Source organism: Aedes albopictus, chromosome 3 (assembly GCF_035046485.1).
Source record: "Aedes albopictus strain Foshan chromosome 3, AalbF5, whole genome shotgun sequence".
NCBI classification, from domain to species: domain Eukaryota; kingdom Metazoa; phylum Arthropoda; class Insecta; order Diptera; family Culicidae; genus Aedes; species Aedes albopictus.
In genome coordinates, this window is record NC_085138.1 from 70,094,013 (window position 1) to 70,114,637 (window position 20,625).

At 36.6% G+C, this 20,625-nt stretch overlaps 1 protein-coding gene across 1 annotated transcript in view; it reads left to right on the forward strand.

Annotated features, from left to right (window-relative positions):
- The window catches only part of LOC109400207 (protein takeout), a 44,678-nt gene extending 26,612 nt beyond the window's left edge, over positions 1-18,066 (forward strand). The window contains exons 2-6 of the mRNA XM_029872380.2: positions 5,531-5,611; positions 5,826-6,066; positions 6,207-6,340; positions 17,357-17,506; positions 17,606-18,066. Of these exons, the coding sequence (XP_029728240.1) occupies positions 5,539-5,611; positions 5,826-6,066; positions 6,207-6,340; positions 17,357-17,506; positions 17,606-17,754 (747 nt within the window). The 5' untranslated portion in view covers positions 5,531-5,538 and the 3' untranslated portion in view covers positions 17,755-18,066. The remainder of the gene's footprint in view (positions 1-5,530; positions 5,612-5,825; positions 6,067-6,206; positions 6,341-17,356; positions 17,507-17,605) is intronic.
- Positions 18,067-20,625: the final 2,559 nt, after the last annotated feature.

The window sequence follows — 20,625 nt, forward strand, 5'->3', positions numbered from 1 at the left end:
ACTGAAGGAATCACCAGAGACATTTCTCAAGGAAACCCTGAAATAACCTTAGAATGGATCTTTGGCGGAATGTTGAAGATTTAAAAAAAAAATCTTTCAAAAATTCGAAAATTTCTGAAGGAATATTCGAAAACATTTTTGAATTAATCCATGGTTGATTTCCTGAGACTTCTCGTATGAAATTCTGAAATAAAAACAAACAATGGAGAAATCTCCAAAGGATCCTCCAAAGGTAATTCTAGTGAAATTTTGACAAAGTAAACCCGGAAAAACCCCGAATAACTTTCTTGGGGAATTTTCTAAAAATCTAAAGGAATCCATGGAGCAATTTTGGAAAGAATCCAAGGAAGGAGTTCTTAAATGAGCCGTCTGGGATTTTTCAAGGCGTTTCTTGAGATTCTGGGGAAATTCCGGAATGACTCGGGAAATCTCCAACGTCATTTTATATGAGTGATTCAATTGATATTTTCCTTGGGGTTTATCCAGGATTCTTTCAGAAGTTGTCTCTGTGATTCATCCAGGAGTATTATTTCTAACATTTCTAAAGAGGTTTCATCTGGCACGCATCCAGGAGTACCAGCAATCCACCAGAAATTCCGTTTGAGATGTCTGTAAAAGTTCCTTCAGGCAATGGAGTTCTTGTTGGTAAAGACATTCCAAGTACTTTCATCGGGGTTTCCAGAAGGAATTCCTGGAGTAACCGTGCAAGAAATGCTTGGTGAAATCCAGGAAAGATCTCCTGGACCAATTCCAGAAAGCACTCTTGGAGACCTTTCCGAAGGAATTGTTTGAGAAATCCCAGAAGGAACTCCTTGAGGAATTACAGAAGGAACTCTTTGAAGAAATCAGGGAAAAAATCCTGGAAGAATCCCGGAAAGAATTCCTGGAGAAATCTCTGAATTTTCAAAGGAGGAATATCAAAAGAATTTCCTTGAATAACCCCAGAAGACTCTTGAAAAAATCCTGAAATGGGAAAGTGAATTACAGAAGAAATCACGATTGAAATACCCAGATGAATGGGTCTTTGCAGAAGCTCTTGGATAAATCTCAGAAGATACTTTTGGTCAATCTTAGGAAATTTTAGAGGATTCCCAGAAGGAACTTTAGGAGGTATATAACTTCTGAGGGAATCCTAGAAGCAGTTCCTGGAGGATTCGAAGAAAGATTCTAAGAAACTCATTGAGGAATCTCAGAAAAAAACTCTTTGAAAAAACGCAGAAAAAACTTTTGAAGAATTTCCAGAAGGAACTGCAAAAAGAATTCTCAGAAAAGGAAATCCTAAGGAGCTTTTTAAATCAAAGAAGGAACTCCTGAGGGAACCTCTGCAGAAATCTTAGAAAGAACTCTTAGATCAATCTTTGAAGGCACTTCTGGAGGAATTCCAGAAGGAGCTCCTGAATGAATCTTAGAAAGAACTCTAGGAGGAATCTGAGAAGAAACTTGGAAAATCAGAAGGAATTTATGAAGGAATTCAGAGAGAGCTTCTGAAGGAATGCCTGAAGCAATTCTTGGAGGATCCTGCAGCAGGTGTTTTCGCTGGCTTTTTTACTAATTGAAGTTCACCCAGTACTCCGAAGCTTAGCCCATGGCTGTACATATACAAAAGAAAGAAAATAAACGGAAATTTTGAAATGATGAAGGCCATGCCATGGGTATATAAGCACAAAAACGACTTGAAGAACATTTTTTATATGTTATGTAGAAATAGTTAGACTTTTATTTAAAAATATAAAATAGTATAATCTTGAGGTCCAACATTGTATAAATCAGAAAATTTGATATTTTACCATTTATGCATATTCAAGTTTTTTACTTTTTTCGTGTTAATTTTTATAAAATCTGGAAGTAATAATCATTACATTCGTGTAAAAAGATTGTGAATCGGTCGATTGCTTAAAAAGTTATAACGGTTCGAAAATGAAAAAAAAAATATGATAAATGAGGGGGTTAGAAGCAAAGGGGTGTAAGTGACAAAAACCTTGTTTCGAGTAAACGAGGTTCAAAGTTTTGGACCAATTTTTCAACCCATACAAAATGTATGGAGTGTCAAAATCAACCCAGTTTTCTCAGATTTATTGTAATTTTTCTAATCATCGTAGAAGCAACCTTAAAAAAGTTTCTGAAAGCTTGAAATCTGAAGAATTTTATGATATGTTTCTTGGATGACTGATTTTGGTGGGACTTCTAATGGTTTCGGCTTGCAGTCACAGAAATAAGCGTTGGTTCTGTTATTTCATCGCCGACGTTTCGATTTTATGATATGCTCAGCTCAAAATCGACAAAATGGTCACTTACACCCCTTTGATTCTGGGCCCCTCAAATGTTGTTTTTTGGACCACCCGATTTTCAAAATGGCCACCCTAATGGCGATACAAATGAAATACGAATCTAATAATTATTATTGTGCGTTGTATTAAAAACACATTTATGGCGACTACTTTTCCAGGTCTTGAATGATGGTCAAAATTCAATCGAAGTGCAAATTCCACGTGTAGTCGCAGCAGTCATCACATCACTTGCCCACGTGGTGAACTTTTTTCATGAAATATCAAAGAACGCTATGACGGAAAATTTGAAAATCAGGTCTGTTGCCTTAGGCTACTATAGTATCTTTGACTGCGACCAAAAGTAGTCGCCAAAGTAGATTTTGTTTTGATTTTTATAATTTTTTTGGTAGGGTCTCCAGTTAGCCTAGTGGTTAAGGCTATGGATCGCCAATCCGGAGACGGCGGGTTCGATTCCCGTTCCGGTCGGGAAAATTTTCTCGACTCCCTGAGCATAGTGTATCATTGTACTTGCCTCACAATATACAAATACATGCAATGGCAGGCAAAGGAAGCCCTTCAATTAATAACTGTGGAAATGCTCAAAGAACACTAAGTTAAAGCGAGGCTGGCCAAGTCCCAGTGGCCATAAAGAAGAAGAAGAATATTTTTGGTAAAGATAATTCCTACCCAATTTGAGCAAAATTGGATCATATTCGAGTCTAAGACAGTAAGAGTCTAAGACAGTAAGAATGCCAAGAACTTGTTTTGGTAATAATTCGGCCAAACGGCGGACTCCAATTCTTTTGACATCTTGTTTTCTTAGATTTATTATGGTGACCAAACTTATTAATATTTTATAACGACCAGGGCCTGTCATTAAACTACGTATACTCTAATAGGGAGGGCGGGGTGAGAGGGGTGGTTCACTGGAACCTCTATTTATGCACAAGAATGTGACTGCATAAATTACAAAAAAATGGGGGAAAATTATGCATTAATTAAGTTTGGGCTTCAATGAGGTAGACTAGTTCGCGAGAACAGGTCTTATTCTTGGCCAGAGAACTCAAAAAAGGGGGTTCCAATGAGCTCCAGAGGCGGTTTAAGGGGTTGTTTAGGGGATTTGAGGAGCCTTTTCAGGGATATCTGTCAAGATTTTCCGGTTTTTAATGGGATTACGGGGAGTTCATGGGCATTTCAATAGGATTAGGAGGGTTTCGGGGACGTTCAAAGGGGCTTTAAAGGCTATTCAAGGGATCTCTGGAGCCTTTCAAGTGCGTAGCCAGGGGTTTGAGGGGCGTTTCAATGTATTTTAGAGTCATCTCAGACTAATTTAAGAGTTTCAGGGTGTTTCAGGAACCAGTGTTTGGACGAAAAAGTGATAAGTGAACCACTCGGCAGCTTTTCTTCCCTTCTGTTGGTTCTGTTTCATTTGGGTTTTTGAATTTTTAAAAATTCATTCATGTTTTGATTGTATACGAAAGACCACCTTTTTTTTGAGACACTATGATTTTTTTTCAGATTTTTAGAACTATATTTTGATACCTAAAATCAATTTTAACGAGACTATTCGAAATCACCTTTTGACAACTGGGCAACTGTTTGACAGCTCCGCCCAGTAAAAATACAAAGAGCGGCAATTCGACAAATCGCTCCCATACAAACTTCAATTTAATTTTTAAATAGGTTCCCGGGCACCAAAGTTCATGAAAATTTTGATTTCGACTCAGTTTGTCATGTAGATTTAGAATATGGAATTATCACAATACCGCTAAAGAAGCCAATTACCAAGCGGTGTATGTTCTCTCGTCAAGTCGCATGGTTTACGAAGGAACACAAAGAAGATACTCCGATATAGACAAGCTGCGGCATCGCTAAGTGTAACACTTAGGGTACGGCCAGAGTGGACGCGTCACGCGACGCGGCGCGGATTTCCCATACGATTTGACAGCTCCTTATTATTGGTCGTTATTCCTTAGCGTGCAAATTTCCGCGTCGCGCCGCGTGACGCGCCCACTCTGGCTTTACCGATGATCTCTCATCGTTGGCTTGAGACAACTGTGAATAATTGTTATTTTTATCAGTATTTAATGCGTTTTCGCTTTAAAAACTTGAACTACTATTTAATTTAACTGTATTCATGACGTTGCAGGTTATGTAGTCACAATAAAAAATAATTATGACAATAAAATATTCTTTCCGAATGCATCGCTTTCATTAGCGAGCATCTTCTCTCTTGATTGCTCTCTCGTATCGAACCGGACAAGAGAATGAACAGCATTTCGAGGAGCGTTTTCGAGCATGTCGGTTCATAAAATGTTACATTCGCAAATGTACCAAATGTGGACCATTTAGTGGTTCGCGATAAAAATCCACACACTGTCAGGATCATTTTAAGGGCGTCCCTAGAGGTTTTGGGGGCGTTTGATAGCGTTTCAGAGGCGTTTCAAGGGGTTAGGATTATGCACCATATTAGGGCATCCAAAGGGTTTCTGAGGCATTTTTAATTGATTATGATAATTTCAAGGGCGTTTCAATGGGTTTACCAAGGTTTCAGGGGCGTTTCGAGGCATTTTAGGTCAGGATCGTATCAGGGGGTTTCAAGAACACCCTTTAAGGTGATACATCAAGAAATCCCTTTGCAATCTTGCATACAAACTTTAGAGGCACAAATCTAACGAACGAAGCATCGAACCAAGCCACACTTGTTTATCCTGGCTTTGCTCACTTGCAAAAAGAGGCAGCTTTTGCAAATCGAGCGCATTCGTTTACGAATTTTTAAGATTGGTGCTCTTGCAAACGTGAGTAGGGGTCCAAGTCGGCCTGTGTGGCAGCCATATTTGTATTCCCTGAAGTTTCTCCTTAATCAAAAGGTATTTCAGGGGCGTTTCAAAAGATATGTGATGGGGTTTCTAAAAATCTTCCGATATTTCCTGAAATGCCTCCCAGATCCCCTGAAACCCCTTCGGGGTCGCTGATCGATACCTATCATCTGTTACACTGTTATTATCACGGTTTTACCCTGGACATTTTATACGATCACTGATTGACTGGGCTTAGAACAGGGCACGCCGCGCAGCTAGGAAACATGCGACATAGACAATATGAGACAATATGAGTATTATTGATTGCACATTTGGAATAGAATAAAGCCATTCAGTAAATGCCATAAAAAACTGATAGAAGAGGTTTATTTTCGGTATAACGGAAACTTTGCAGCAGAAATCCTTTATAATTGACTTCTTTTTATCTTTTTACCGTTTCAGATTACAAAATGTGGACGTCACCTTTACCCTGGACCTTAGTAGTATTATTTTCTATAGATTCTGTTCGATCACTTGATCTGCGTATGTAGACTACTCTACACGTTTGAGAAATGTTTCAATATTCCTGTGTGATTGGGAGTTTGTGATTTCACTAGATTTAAATAAAAATTCAATGTAAACGGTAATCGTTACATCGTTTGCATTGCTTTTAGAGGTTAACATTTTTCAAGCGTGTATGTATCTTTCCTCCAAATTGTCATATTTAACAACTGTCTCCCCATATTCGTTTTTTCAGCCGAATACCTGCACGTGTGCCACAAAGAAGACCCAAAGCTGACGGAGTGTATGAAAGAATCGATCGAAACGTTACGACCGTACCTGGCCCGAGGTATCCCGGAGCTGGACATTCCCGCCATTGAGCCAATCAACCTGGGAGACCTCATTGTGGCGGAAAGTGTACCCGGCCAGGGTATCAGCATCACAGCCAAGGACATCAAAGCCTACGGTCCCTCGAACTATCGACTAAAGAAGCTTAAGTGAATACCCCGACAACTGAACTTCTCCCGACAAGTTATTACCGTGCATGATGATGCTTGTTGCTGTCTTTCTACTCTATCGTCTTTAGAATTTATGGTGGAATTATACGATTATCACATTCTTCTTTGTTATTTTTCAGTGTGGTCGAGTACGGCAAAGTGTACACCTTCGAGCTGGAACTTCCCCACCTGTATGTTGAAGGTCGATATGTAGTGGACGGTAGAATCCTGCTACTGCCAGTGAAAGGCGCTGGAAAATTCAACGGAAACTTTAGTAACTATCTTTACTTTCATTTCATTTTAAGCTGCTTTACAACTTCAGATAAACCAGAGCTACATATCTAGTCATCATTTATAAGAATTTGTGGTTCTCAGCTGCCCAATATTTAATTTACATGGCTTATGACAACTTTGACCAAATTGTTTCCCTTATTAGGAACTTCGTAAACTCCGGCCTCCAGTTAACCTAGTGAATAAGGCTTCCACGGAGATGGCGGGTTCGATTCCCGTTCCGGTTGGGAACTTTTCTCGAATTTGCTGGGCATAGAGTATCATTGTACTTGCCTCACAATGCACAAATTCACGGAATGGCAGGCAAAAACAGCCCTTCAATTAATAACTTAGGAAGTGCTCAGAGAACACTAAGTTGAAGACAGGCAAGCCAAGTTCCAGTGAGAATGAAGTGCCACATAGAAAAAGAAAAGGAAGAAGAAAAAGAACCTCAGGGAGTTGTTGGATACTTCCATATAATCATAGATTCCACTTCTTGATATAATATAGCTGCCTGGGGTTGTGTGAATATGCACCTTACCCAAGTAACACAGAAAGCATCTTTGAGAATAAACTTCAAAAAAGACGTTGTAGTATAGTACTATAATCGTATTTGTACACATATTATGTTGAAATCATGTTATAACTGTGTTTGGCAATAACAAGTTACTGAAAAATGTGATCATCCTTACTACAAGTTGAAATAAGGTAAATTTAACGTTGGTTACACAAGATATTTGTGTCATCGTTTTGCTTCAATTGAAGATGTTATGTATAACATCAGTAGCACATAGTTATAACCTTTGAGCTCAAACATGTTATTAAAACGTTGTTTTCACGTACTAAATACGTTAATGTACAACATTATCAGTTTAATAGCTCTTCTCACTGACTTGATCACTATTTAAGAAACATCTCTTTCACTTAAAAATTCAAGGCAATCCAAATACGATAGCAACTTTAATTTTATGCTTTGCGGTTTCATCCCGCTAGAAGTATGCTAAACGGGGTTACAAATGGATATGTTAATAGCCTCTAGAAAACTTGGCGCAGACCACCAAGCAGACCACAGTCACCATGGCTCGAAAGATGGGCGCCACCACTCAAATTTATTTGCATGGCAGGCCTCCCGTCACCTAAAAATCACTGGGGGTACTTACGTGGCGGCTAAATCTCACTTACCAGCACAGTTTTTACACTATTTTTGATCCCGCGAAACATACTAAAACAATTAATTGGTATTCATTCTAGGAAACGCACTCAAACTTTGTTATTGTTATACCTATGTTCAAAACAGGTCATCCAAAACCAAAAATGACAACGTCGTATGCTATTGAGAAGTAGATGATCAAAATATGTTGCTATGATGTTTTTTCAATGTATTTCATTCGATTCTAGTGGTATTCGACAAACATGTTTTTGAGATGTATAATAGTCGTAATTTGAACGTATTTCTAGAACTTTGAGTTTTTCCGTATATCAGGCCAGACCAATTACAGTGCCTGCTCAAAAGTTTCACACTACCATTTTTATATATAGCCGTTTGTTCATCTACTGATATTTCTTTCAATAATTATCCATCTGGAACATTTTAAATATGTAATGAAATAATATAATTTCCTTATTGATAACGAAGACAAATTCTACAGTCTAAAAGAACATTATTTATACATCATAATTGAAAATAACATCCCAAAACATTCTGACGGTACTTTGACAAGAAGCCACCATGTTGCATGTCTGAAAATATGTTTGAAAATTTCTTACAAACAACAGAGATGTCAAAAAACTTCCTACTTAGGGTATGTGTGCCATCAGTAATCTCATGCTCCCATATTCATCCTATTCGAAAACAAGCGATTACGGCACCGATTGATTCCATTCTTTTTGTTTTCGTGGGTGCTCACTTCTAACAAAAAATACAAAAATAAGAAACAAAACAAACAGCGCTTCAATCCTTTGTTTTACGTAGGATGAAAATGGGAGCCACATGCTTAATAAGGGAACCAATACCCTATTTCCAATCCGATGGAAAGCGAATGAATTTATGACGAGGAAAAGTGCTTATTTCACCATAAATTTTGAACGGCACATGAAATTAAGTAATAGTGCCCAAACATCGAGATGGTAAATTACAAACGAAATGTAAGGCCCGATAATTATTTTGAGCCATCACTATATACTGCATTTATTATAGATGCCATATTTATTTGCTGTGCGTGGCTAATAAATATTAATTTCGTGCCAGCAATAAGTAAGTTGTTATGATGTTGCTGAGAACATATTCGATACATAATTTTATGTTATAATAATGTATTGAAAAACATCTTCAGTAACATCAAAGATGTTTTATAAGCCGCCATTTTTTGCGCTTTTTCGGTTATATAAGTGTATGAAAATACGTTTCCCATATTTGAAACAAAACATGGACGTTTGTATGAAACATGTATTATATACAGAATTATAACAAATTGTGTTACTTGGGTATTTATATTTTTTGTAGACACAAATAGTAGCTCTCGTAGATTCGATGACCTCTACACAGGGGAGTTCTTGGGGCCCCTAAAGAATCATCGAACTCACCACTTGATAGATCATAGCTACCTGAAGTTGTGTGAGGATGTACGTTAGTGATAAAGCTTTGGATAAAGCTCTTAGAGACAACCAACTACGTTGGTAGATCCAATGCCCTATATTCAAAGAAGTTCTTGGAGGTCCTCAAACGACAAAGAACTCACCACTTGACATCTCAGTTACATGAGGCTGGTTATGCATAAATGTCATTCATAATGATCCAATAGATCAGTATTTACACTTGTAGATCGAATGATCTAAACTCCAGGGAGTTCTCGGTTACACCTATATCATACAACTTAAGGCTTGATAGAACATAGATGCCAGAGGCTGTGTGAGTATGAACTATACGCATAATCCTAATAGATACAACTTGTAGACCCTGAAAGAATCATTGAACTCGCCACTCGATAGATCATAGCTACCTGAGGCTATGTGAGTATGTACCTTAGTCATACAGCTCTTAGAAACAATCAGATACGTTCATAGATCCGATAAACTGTACTCAAAGGAGTTCTTGGAGGTCTTCAAACAGAAAATGGACTTACTACTTGACATCACATAGTGGCAGAGGACTGTGCAAGCATGAATTGTATTGCTTCAATAGATCAATGATCACGCTAGTAGATCTGATGGCCTAAACTCCAGGGAGTTCACGGATACTTTTGAACTTTCAACCCTAAAACACGCTGTAAACGCCCCTTAAATCTTAACTCTGCCTTTTTCTCGTAAACTAGCTTTTTCTATAACCTTCAGTACTCCAACTGCTCTAAACATAATCAAATTTCATCTAGGTAGTGTTACCTTTGAAATGATCCATGCAATTGTAAGAGTGTCTTGGATAATAGTTGGACATATCGTCCCCTTAATGCTAAAACTAGGTAACTCGTTTTGGAAAGTTCGGGTAAAAACTGCTGGTAAGACTTATTCTGTTATAAAACAAACTTTGTGTTGGTTTTGAAAGGTCAATCAATATGTGTTTTTGTAGTTTCAATTGACAAACTTTTGTTTATTGTGGTGTACGTTCAGATATAAACAAATTTCTCACGATTTCGCAAAACCAGTTACCTAGTTCTAGCATTAAGGGGACGATATGTTGTTAGAGTTTAAAGCAAACTAACTACTGTAACAGTTGAAGATGTCAAGAGTTAATCTCAAAAATAGTTTGGACGACCTTGAATGTATATCCAGCTATTTCATAGAAAATCGATAGTGTTTCTCGTAATGTCGTGATTTCTGGTCATAAGATAAATGTTTTTTTTTTTTTTATCTGTATTAACGAGATTTTTAGCCCTAGGCTAGTTCATCTCGGGACTCACGCTTTACTTCCCTTCCGAAGGAAGAACTCACATTTTGCGAGTTTGTCGGGAGTGAGATTCGATCCCAGGTCCTCGGCGTGATAGTCAAGTGTTCTAACCATCACACCAGGTCCGCTCCACAGATAAATGTTTATCAAAACCAAAAATTTCTAAAAAATCATAACTTTAGAAACCATTTGGCAGGTTTCAAATGTTTTGCCTTCCTCGTACACTAAAGTGTACTGAAAGGCTATATGTTCACTCAAAAAACCGAATTTTCGATAAAAGGCTCGGAAGGTCAAGTAACATATACCAATCAACTCAGTTCGACGAATTGAGATGATGTCTGTATGTTTGTATGTATGTGCGCAAAAATAGTTCACTCACTTTTAAGGCACTTCCCATTGGCCGATTTTTCGGATTATAGGTCGAATCGATACGGAATTTTACCGCATTGCTTGCTATTTAAAATGGTAAGGATCGATCAGGGCGCTCCGGAATTATGCCATTTGAATGATCCGGGCCAGCACCGGTAGAATTGGCCATATATAAAACTGAACCAAGCCCTATCATGCGACACATCAAACTTCGGCGATTTTTGTGAGCATTAGCATGGTTGACAAGTTTTGTGTGGAACTCACATTGGAGACCAGAAATTCCACTATGTCAGCCTAAAATTCAAGATGGCAGCCTAATATTCAAGATGGCGGCTCCAAATTTAAGATGGTGACTGTTTAATGGCGTTTTAGGCTCCAAAGCCATACAATATGAGTATTAGACTGCGGCTTATTTTTCAAAAGTTGTTGAAACCTAGAATTCGTAAGCTCTTTTGGATTCAAAAGACACAAAAAGAGAAACCTCTGAGTTTAAGCCAAAAATATTGAGATTTAGAGGTCGCGCAATCGCTTAAGAGTCGAATTTTCGAGTAATAAAAAGGTGTTTTCACTTCAAGTGCCATAACTTTATCAATTTTCAACCGATTTACAATCTTTTTTTATGAATTTCCTACAAATTAAATTTCGAATAAACTCGTAGAACATTATTTTTTTCCAAAGTCACGCCAAATATGAGTTTTTGAAGATTAAATTCATTTTTTTTCTTCTTTTTACAAAAATTTTTAACTTTAGAGTCCTGTAACTTTTTAACCGTTTGACCAATTTAAATTTTTTTTAGCTTGCTTTTGTAGATATTTTTGTTGCCTATTTTTGTCTTAAACAAACTTTTCATCAAAGTAGTCATTTTTATGATAGTTTTTACCAAAAACTGTCAGAGCATGCCTTAAAACTTGACTTTTTCATGCATAATTGGAGTTTTTGACAATAATTTGCAATTTTTTACTCCAAACCAGATACTTAGCATCATATTTAGGGATATGGAACACATTGGAGGATTTTTTTTTTCAAATTTTTTTTTTCTCACATTTTGAACATGAAAATATTTTTTGATTCAGAACACTCCAAAAACTGAATTTTAAGGCTTCCTAATGATTATTTAGTATAAATTTTCTACTTTGAGCTCGAAACTAAGCATGAAAACTATTAAAATGTTGCCAAAATTCTGATTTTTCCAATAAAATACGTGTTTCTGAACGGTTTTTTATATTTATCTATTTTGAAACGTTGTTTTAAAGGTATAGTTTATTCACAGCATTCTTAGGCAACAAAAATATCTACAAAAGCAAGCTAAAAAATTTAAATTGGTCAAACGGTTAAAAAGTTATAGGACTCTAAAGTTAAAAATTTTTGTAAAAAGAAGAAAAAAATGAATTTAGTCTTCAAAACTCATATTTGGCGTGACTTTGGAAAAAAATAATGTTCTACGAGTTTATTCGAAATTTAATTTGTGAGAAATTCATAAAAAAAAAGATTGAAAATCGGTTGAAAATTGAGAAAGTTATGGCACTTGAAGTGAAAACACCTTTTTATTACTCGAAAATTCGAAGCGATTGCGCGACCTCTAAATCTCAATGTTTTTGGCTTAAACTCAGAGGTTTCCCTTTTTGTGTCATTTGAATCCAAAAGAGCTTACGAATTCCAGGTTTCAACAACTTTTGAAAAATAAGCCGCAGCCTAATGAGTATATTTGGTATGGGGAAGATGTTAGGAGTCCAAAAATGGTGACCAGAATATCCATGATGGTGGTCTAAAATTCAAGATGGCGGCTCAAAACTCAAGATGGCGTCAGTTTAATGGAGTTCTAGGCCTTAAAACCATGCTTAAGGATCTCTGGAGCAAGCAGTATAACCAAGATGGCGGTCCAACATCCAAAATGGAGTTTTAGGCTTCAAAACCATTCAATATGGGTATGTGGAAGAAGTCTGGAGTCCAGAATTTCCTAAAGGCGGACCATCCAGGAGGGCAGCTCAAAAATCAACATTATTTTTTTTTTTTGTGCTGGATGAGTGCGACTGGTAATCTGTTACTTCCGAAAATCTGGCTTGCTCAGTCTTGGACTATTCAAAACGGTGTGTTTTGCTTTGCCTGACGTTTCGGCTCTTTTATTGGACCTTTTTCAAGGGAATACCTGTCAACAGTTCCTCGTTACATTGGCTTTTCCTGATTTTTTAGGGGGAGCTTCTTGTATATAATTTTGAACATTAATTTGGTTATTTTGGGACACTAGGACATTATAGAAGTCATCAACAGAGTCCCAGTGTCCCAAAATTACCAAAATAATGTTCAAAATTATAAGCTCCCCCTCAAAAATCAGGTATGAAAGTGCCATATTCATCAACATTTCCTATGAGTTCTGTTGAAATGGATTTTTTAAGGCACGAGAAAGACGCCATCACCGCTAGGTGGATTAATTAAGGTTTTTTTTTAATTTTTGTTCGAAAAATATTAAATTTTTCACGTTTTTATCGATGTTTTATTGTTGCGGTCAATCCTAAATATTTGAATGTTTTGAAAAGCTTGGACTCTCTTTTTTTTATTTTTTATTTTTATGTATTTTAACAGGCGGATACAAATTTTATTTTGTCTCCCTGCCCCCCCCCCCCAACTAAAAATATTGGCAGGATTTTGCATTTTGAAGGGGCAGATAAAAAAAATATTTATCATAATTTTGCTAAAAATTCTTTAACAAATCCGATGAGTTTATAATATTTTTTAAATTAAAAGCTTTATTGTTTTTATAACTCCCCCCCTCGACCAGATAAAGAGTGGTAGGACAAAAAGTGAAATAAGTATTTGTATCGGCCTTATTGCTAATTCTTCACTTGCTAAGACTCTCTGCTTCCTAATGATGAGTTAGAAATCAGCATCAGAATTAAATTCAGTGGTTGCGAACACAGCGAAAATCGCGATTTAATTATAAAGTTAAACATGGCTGCACAAAAAAATTTCAACTTCAAATGGAAGGTGTATTCTTTCTCTTCCACATAAATGTTCGAGATACGACGTGATGAATAGGTGCAATTCGATGGAAATCTTCAATTCTGTCACGTTGTTAGCCTCTTGGCAAGCAAGGGGTCTATTAATTTCACTCAACCAAAGTGGTTTTCATCCTTTTTGCCTTTCTCGTGCATCAAACTGTACTGAAAGGCTTGAATGTTCACTCATATAAAGGATTTTGGATAGAAGGCTCGGAGGGTTAAGTCACATTTACCAATTAACTCAGTTCGACGAATTGAGATGATGTCTGTATGTATGTGTGTATGTATGTATGTCTGTGCGCAAGAAGAGTTCACTCACTTTTAGGGTACTTCCCATTGGCCGATTTTTTGCATTATAGCTCGAATCGAACCGGAATTTTACCGCATTGTTTGCTATTGAAAATGGTTCGGATCGGTCAAAGCGTTTCGGAGTTATAACGATTTTGGTGATCAGGACCAGCATTGGTAGAACTGGCCGCATATAAAATTAAATATAAATAGAATATAAACACCCTCCAAAATTATTTTTTCTTAAATTTACACGAAAAACACAACTTTGTATGAAAAAATAAATAAAATATTTCTACAATAATTATAAAATCTCAGAATATTTCGTCTTTTAAAATTAGCATCCCAAATAGGCTTCCAGGAAAAATATAAAAGTGTTGGGATGCCCAAAAATAAAAATTAGATAAATCAAAAGCCAAAGTAAACAAAACCGCGAATTGAAAAGAATCACCTAGCAAAGCATGCTCAAATCGATTTTGGATGACAAAAATAGAGTTTAGATCAAAAACAAAAATTTTAGTTTAGGATGAACTCGATTATCCGGAGTATCGATTTTTATTTCACTCCGGATAATCGAATCACAAATAAAAAAAAATCAAAGTCAAAAATCAAAAACGTATGACAATATATGTTTGGTTATTTTATCTTCATGAAGCAATAACATAGCAAGACATTAAGGGAACATCCATAAATTACGAAATTTTAATGGGTCATCACAATTAGCTGCATCTCTACTCCCATCTCAAAATGTGACGTAATTTATGGTCGGTCATTCCCTTAGTATGCTGTATTCAGAGAGATCCTGATAGTGTTTTAAATTGATAAGATCGGAGCACTTTTCTGTCAATTTTGGACTCAATAAAAATTTCCGATTTTAGCGTAGCGTACTTAATGGATGTTCCAAAAAGAAAGCATGGTTTGTGTGAATTGGAGAAAATGTTGAGGGACAACAAAAAAAACTTTTGGAGTGAATGAGGCTGTTGTAGGGTATATGGATCATTCCTTGGCCTAATTTGCAAAACGTTTTGACAATTTTGACCATAACTCATGAATTAATAGCACTAGAAATAATATGTTGACCCTATTACGCACTCTAGGCAATGCATGTTTCACCAATTGGAAGTAAACTAACGTAAATATTCAAGAATTTACTTAACTAAGTTGAAAAGATTCGATGTGATGGTATGCAACGTTGGTCTATGGTACAAAAATTGGCCTATTAGTGGATACAACGTTGGCCTATTGCTTTCCATGCACTAGAACCACTTATTATCTCATTTTTTCAATATTTCTGCTGAGGTATTATCTCTGTTTGTTCACCAATCATACTTTCAAATTACATTTTCGGAGCCAAATTTTCAAAAAACTATAAATAAATCACTTAAACTAAAGTTCTTTCTTTTTTAGTAACGAAAACAATGCAACCCGATTATTGTGTTATATTTTTACAGTCACCGCACACAAAATCTATCTTTCTTTTCGTTCTTTCTGGTTCTTACGCAAGCAATGTTGTTGGCGTCACTTTATCGGTGTTTTTGACGTCACTTTACTAATGGGCCAAGATTTGGGTACATAGTGAAAAAAATGTCCTCAATATTCGGCCCACATGTTATTTGTAAAATAGTTATTATTCGTTAAAAACAAACATACAAATTCAAAATAGCATCTTTGACCGTCGCATCAAATGTTCAGTTATTGAAAAGGCAATTCGAAATATTCCAGAATCATGCCATTTATGATCATGTGTATAGACTACCCACTAAGCCGAAGAATCATGGTGTCTACAAAAGCTAAACAAAGTGACATTTTCATACAATTTTAATACTCCAAAGTGTTAAAATTGAAACGAAATGTTACAGTTGTTTGGCGCAAAGCTTTTCCGATATCCAGTTCGGCGTGTTTGTTTGAGTTTTTGGTTAACGTTAAGATAGGCCGAACGAGGGGAGTATGCCAACGAAGCATCCCGATACCCTATGATGAATTTAGCGTCAATTTTCAAAGTGTTCTAATCTAGATACAGCCTCTTCCGTGATTCTATAATACCAACCCTATATGCCAATCCAACAAATATTTTTGCTGCATAAGAGTGGAACAAACCTCTCTTCAGTAAACTCTAGCTTAAGAAACTATTATTCAGCTAGCTCTATTACTTTGAAATAACACAAAGGCACGCTTTATATTTCATATCACAATCTCGCTAGAAGGATCCCCCTAGAAATCTCTTAAGTAAGTTCTGGATTTGTTCCAGAAAAAAATCGAGAAGAATTCCTAGAGGAGTCTCTGAAAGAATCAGTACAGGAATCACTGTAGATCAAAGATGTCTGTAAAATGTCGTGGGAAATCCCTAGAGGAATCCATGGTCAAATTCCTGTCCAATTTAAAAAATGTTCTCTGATTTTCAAGTCCACCCTCATATTTTGATAGGCATCAAAAAAGAAGTAACTGATTTGGCTGGTCAATAGAAAATTCCGGAGGAAACTTTCAGAAATACCTGGAGAAATCCTCATATGAATCCCATGAATAATTTCTGAAAAAATCTGTGGGTATTTAAAGTACAACAACAAAATTCCGTGGAAGAATTCTACTATAAAATCCAAGAATTCCCCGAAATTTTTTTGTAAAATCTCCTCGGGAAATATCTGGTGGAATTCTAGCAGGGATTGCTTGAGAAATCTCTGCAGAAATTCCCGAAGGAGTCTCAGGAGGATTTCTTTCCCCTTGAAGAAAAATTTGGAGAAATCCCAGAAACACTAGCTGAAGAAATGCCAGCAATCATTCTTGAAAAATTCCCGGATGATTCACGGCATGTTTTGAAAACAGATGCAAAATTTAGCATACTCTCGCTGAGATGAGATTTAAAATTGTTTGGCCCTTTTCAAATATAACGAGAGATTTTTTGTTACGTAAATTGTATATGACGGCAAAAATTATCAAGTGAATATGAGATACGTTGTAGAATAATAATGCTGATTGTAGAACATTTTTTTTCTGTTTTTAGAGGCTAACATAACCTGGTCAAAAAGCCGACAAAATTGGAAGAAAACGGAATCGGGGGCAACCAAAAACGTGTCAACACTTCGTTATAATACTTAATTATGTCAAGTTTTATCATTGAAATAAAAAAAAAAAATATAGCGATAAAAGTACTCCGGATAATCGAGTCCAAAATTCTGGATTATCGAGTCCCGGATAATCGAGTCTCCGGATAATCGAGTCCCATCTGTATTAGAGTTAATACCAAACATAAAGTAGATATTCATCTTAAATCGAACTCTTACCCCATCTAACTCTATACAAATTTGTCATGAGCTTTAGCACGATAGATAAGCATTATAGGTATTTTACAACATAATCTAAAAAACTATTAGGAAAAATCATTTAATTTCGTTTCTTAATATTGATACTAACAATTAAGCCCTTATGAAAAACCCCTATCTTGATTGTCGAGAAACTAACCGAAAACCCCCGAAATTCACTCCACCAACAGCCCAAGGATTTGGCAACGTGCGCATCAAGGGAGACCGAAAGGTAATCAACGGCAAGAACCACCTCTCGCTGGCCAAGCTGGACATCAAGATCAAGGTCGGTGACGGGAAAATCAAGCTGGAAAACCTGTTCGGCGGCGATCGAGTCCTAGGTGAGCCAGATTCTCGTTTTTTTTTCTTTCTTATCTCGAAGGCATAGCCCTTCCATCCCGTACCAAGCGATATGACGCAATGCCACTTTCGAATTTTAGGTGAAATCATCAACCAAACGATCAACCAGAACTTTTCCCTGCTGAGCCACGAGTTGATTCCGCTGATCGAGAAGGCCCTCCAGAGGATATTCAAGCGGACGGGTAACAAAATTCTGGAACGATTCCCCGAGGAGGTGTTATTCCCTTGACCGAAGAAAGCGGGGGACAAAGGCGATCGATCCAGCCGATGGAATTCGGAGCACAAACTTGTAGGATAAGTTGAGGGAAACAAAAAAAAAACGAGACAAATTCGAACGCAAAACTGACTGTAAATTTTGTTAGGGAAATCTGATTCAAAACGCTAGGCTAAAACATGAGCAAAACGGTGATCAACTTGTGAACTATTGCATACTTTATGGCGCCAGCCGGACGGGCGACCCGCGGCGGTGCAAAACGAGCTTTCGAGAGGTGTAAATACTGTTGAAATTATGTCAATTTTATTTAATAAAAAAATGGAAAACACTAAACATGTTTTTTTTGTTTTCATTCTTTTCTTCTATCTGCAAATTGATTTGATATCGGGGATCATTAGGAATGATGAACATAACTTAGCGGGGTTTTCTGCCGTTATTTTTTTAATCAACGGAAAACATAGCAATTCAATATTAAGAGACGAGTTCATGGCATACGTACTAAAACATCTTGTTCAAATCACATCCCAAGTAAACAAAAGTTCAGCTTCCCATGACAAAATGCACAAATTCCGTGAAGTTTTGATAAAGTTCCGAAACCAACTTTCGGGCTGCTTAAAAGCCTTGCTAGAACTTCGGTCACAAGTACCGGCAAGGCTCACTGTTAGCCTCTTAAACAGCTTTGAAGCTGCTTAAGATGCTACTCGGAACTTTGTCGGAACTTTCAAGTTGTTGTTGTCATTTTTTTTGCAGAAAACAACTATTTAAGCAAACATGTAGGAATAAAAGACAAATTTGAAATTATCAACTCATTATTATGTGATTAGGCTTAAACAAAAAAAAAATTGCTGGCCACCGGATTCGAACCGATAGTCGCTGCGTGAGAGCCGTACGCTTTACCACGTCACTACAGTTACGATTGAGCAGACAACGGGTGATGTCTGACTTGAATCGTTTTTCATTCAATGACACGAGTCACAACGAAAACCCTAACCAAGGTTGATAATTCTGACAAATACGTTTTTGTTTCTGCATTAATTTTGTCAAAGTTCTGTCAAAAGCTGCTTAGAAAACTATCCAGCTACCTTATGTAAACTTTCAAGTTCCGAGATTACTTAAAAATGAAGCTGCTTAGAAGGCTAATAAGGTATGCACACAGCAAAATCTAGCCACCGAATTTTGGATAGAAATTTCTCTATTTTCAACGAATCGTGGCAATCTCTGGCGCAAATGAAAGCTTATTGTGTAAGGATTCGAAAAATATTTACTTCGGGATATATTTTGACATTGTGTTTAAAATAGAGTCAAGGGAACAAGAAGTCCTCGAAAAGTTTTTGCACAAACGTGCTGAAAATCTGACAATGTACATTAAAGCGACCGTCCCCGCAGACCTAAGTTAGCTTTCAAGTATTCGGTTCTATACATCATTACAACCTGGAAAGGTTGCAGATCAACTTAAGAGCAAGAAAAAATCGAAGTTTGGCAAGAAATACATAGTTTGGTCAACAATATGAATTTGTGGTTTGAAAAACCGAGCTTTTAGAAATACATGTACAGCAAATCATCTTTTTCACTACGGGAAATGTCGGGAAAAATGGCTGGCACCCCTTATTCAAAAGCTTAGATATTGTGTATTGATTTGAATTGATTTTTGTCCCCTGTTTTTGGCGGAGAATGCTTGCGTTTGTATGCAGAAAACTATGTAGAAATTGTACTGCATTTTTCCAAAAAACGTAAAATCTCATACACTTCAAAACTCAACCCAATTGAAAAATATTGAGTAACCGTGAATTGGAACCTTCAAAAAATGTCAAGAACGACAGCTTTCATCGAAAAATAAGATTGATTTTGACACAAAGGTGGTAAAAATTTCTTGGCATGCGGTCGAAGGTACTGTGCAAAACTTTACGGAAGGACTCAAGCTCAAAACTCGAGATGACGGATATAACAAGTCAAATCAGCAATGTCTTGATGTTGATTTAAAGTAAATTAATGCTTTTTTACGATGAATTGCTTTTGGTTTGGGAACAAGTTGGAATGAATTATTACTGCTTGATTTTCTTTGGCCAGATTTTGCTGTGCGCATACCTTAAGCAACCTCGAACAAGCTGCTTAGCTTATAAAGTACCCTCTTATCTGAACTTTTGATTAAAAAAATCAAAACATTTTTCTAAATATAAAAACCCAATTATTGAATCCTATTATTTTAAATAAATGTTAGTTGTTTGACAATATGTTTTACATGATCTGAAAGCTAATTAATAATTGCTACGAAACTGACCATGAGGCACTCGGCAAGGTGAAAGAATAAACTCGACCATTATTGGTTGGTGCTTAGTATGACGGTAATTAAATGAAAATCCTACTTGGACTGTTTCTGAATGTTGCTCTCTTTGTCATGGCAGTGTGCATATCATTGATCCGTAAAAACAAACCCGCAGGTTATTATTATTATTAGCTTCAGGACCCATTCATGACCTATGGACAGCGCCTCGAAGCTTAATCAACACATACATCTTTTTTGAGCTAAGAGGCCACAAACATCACCTTTTACTACTGTAACTGTGGCACGGTGATTTCACCCCAAAGCTTTAGTTTATTTTTTTTTTTTTGTTTAGAGAGACTGTACCGTTCTCAGCATTCGTTTCTTGAGCTTTAGTTTCGTCAACTTTATGATCATGGAGCGCCTGCAAGTAGGCAATTACTGCCATGTACGATTTATTTTCTCTTTGATGGCTCACACCTTTTGATCCATAAAGAAACGATTTATTATGGCGTTGGTTGACTTGGTTTATTTCCAAGTATACCCGATTTAACAAACATAATCATAAATTACGAAATTGTGTATTGTTCATGAACCATATTGTATAATGATAAGTTAGATATGAT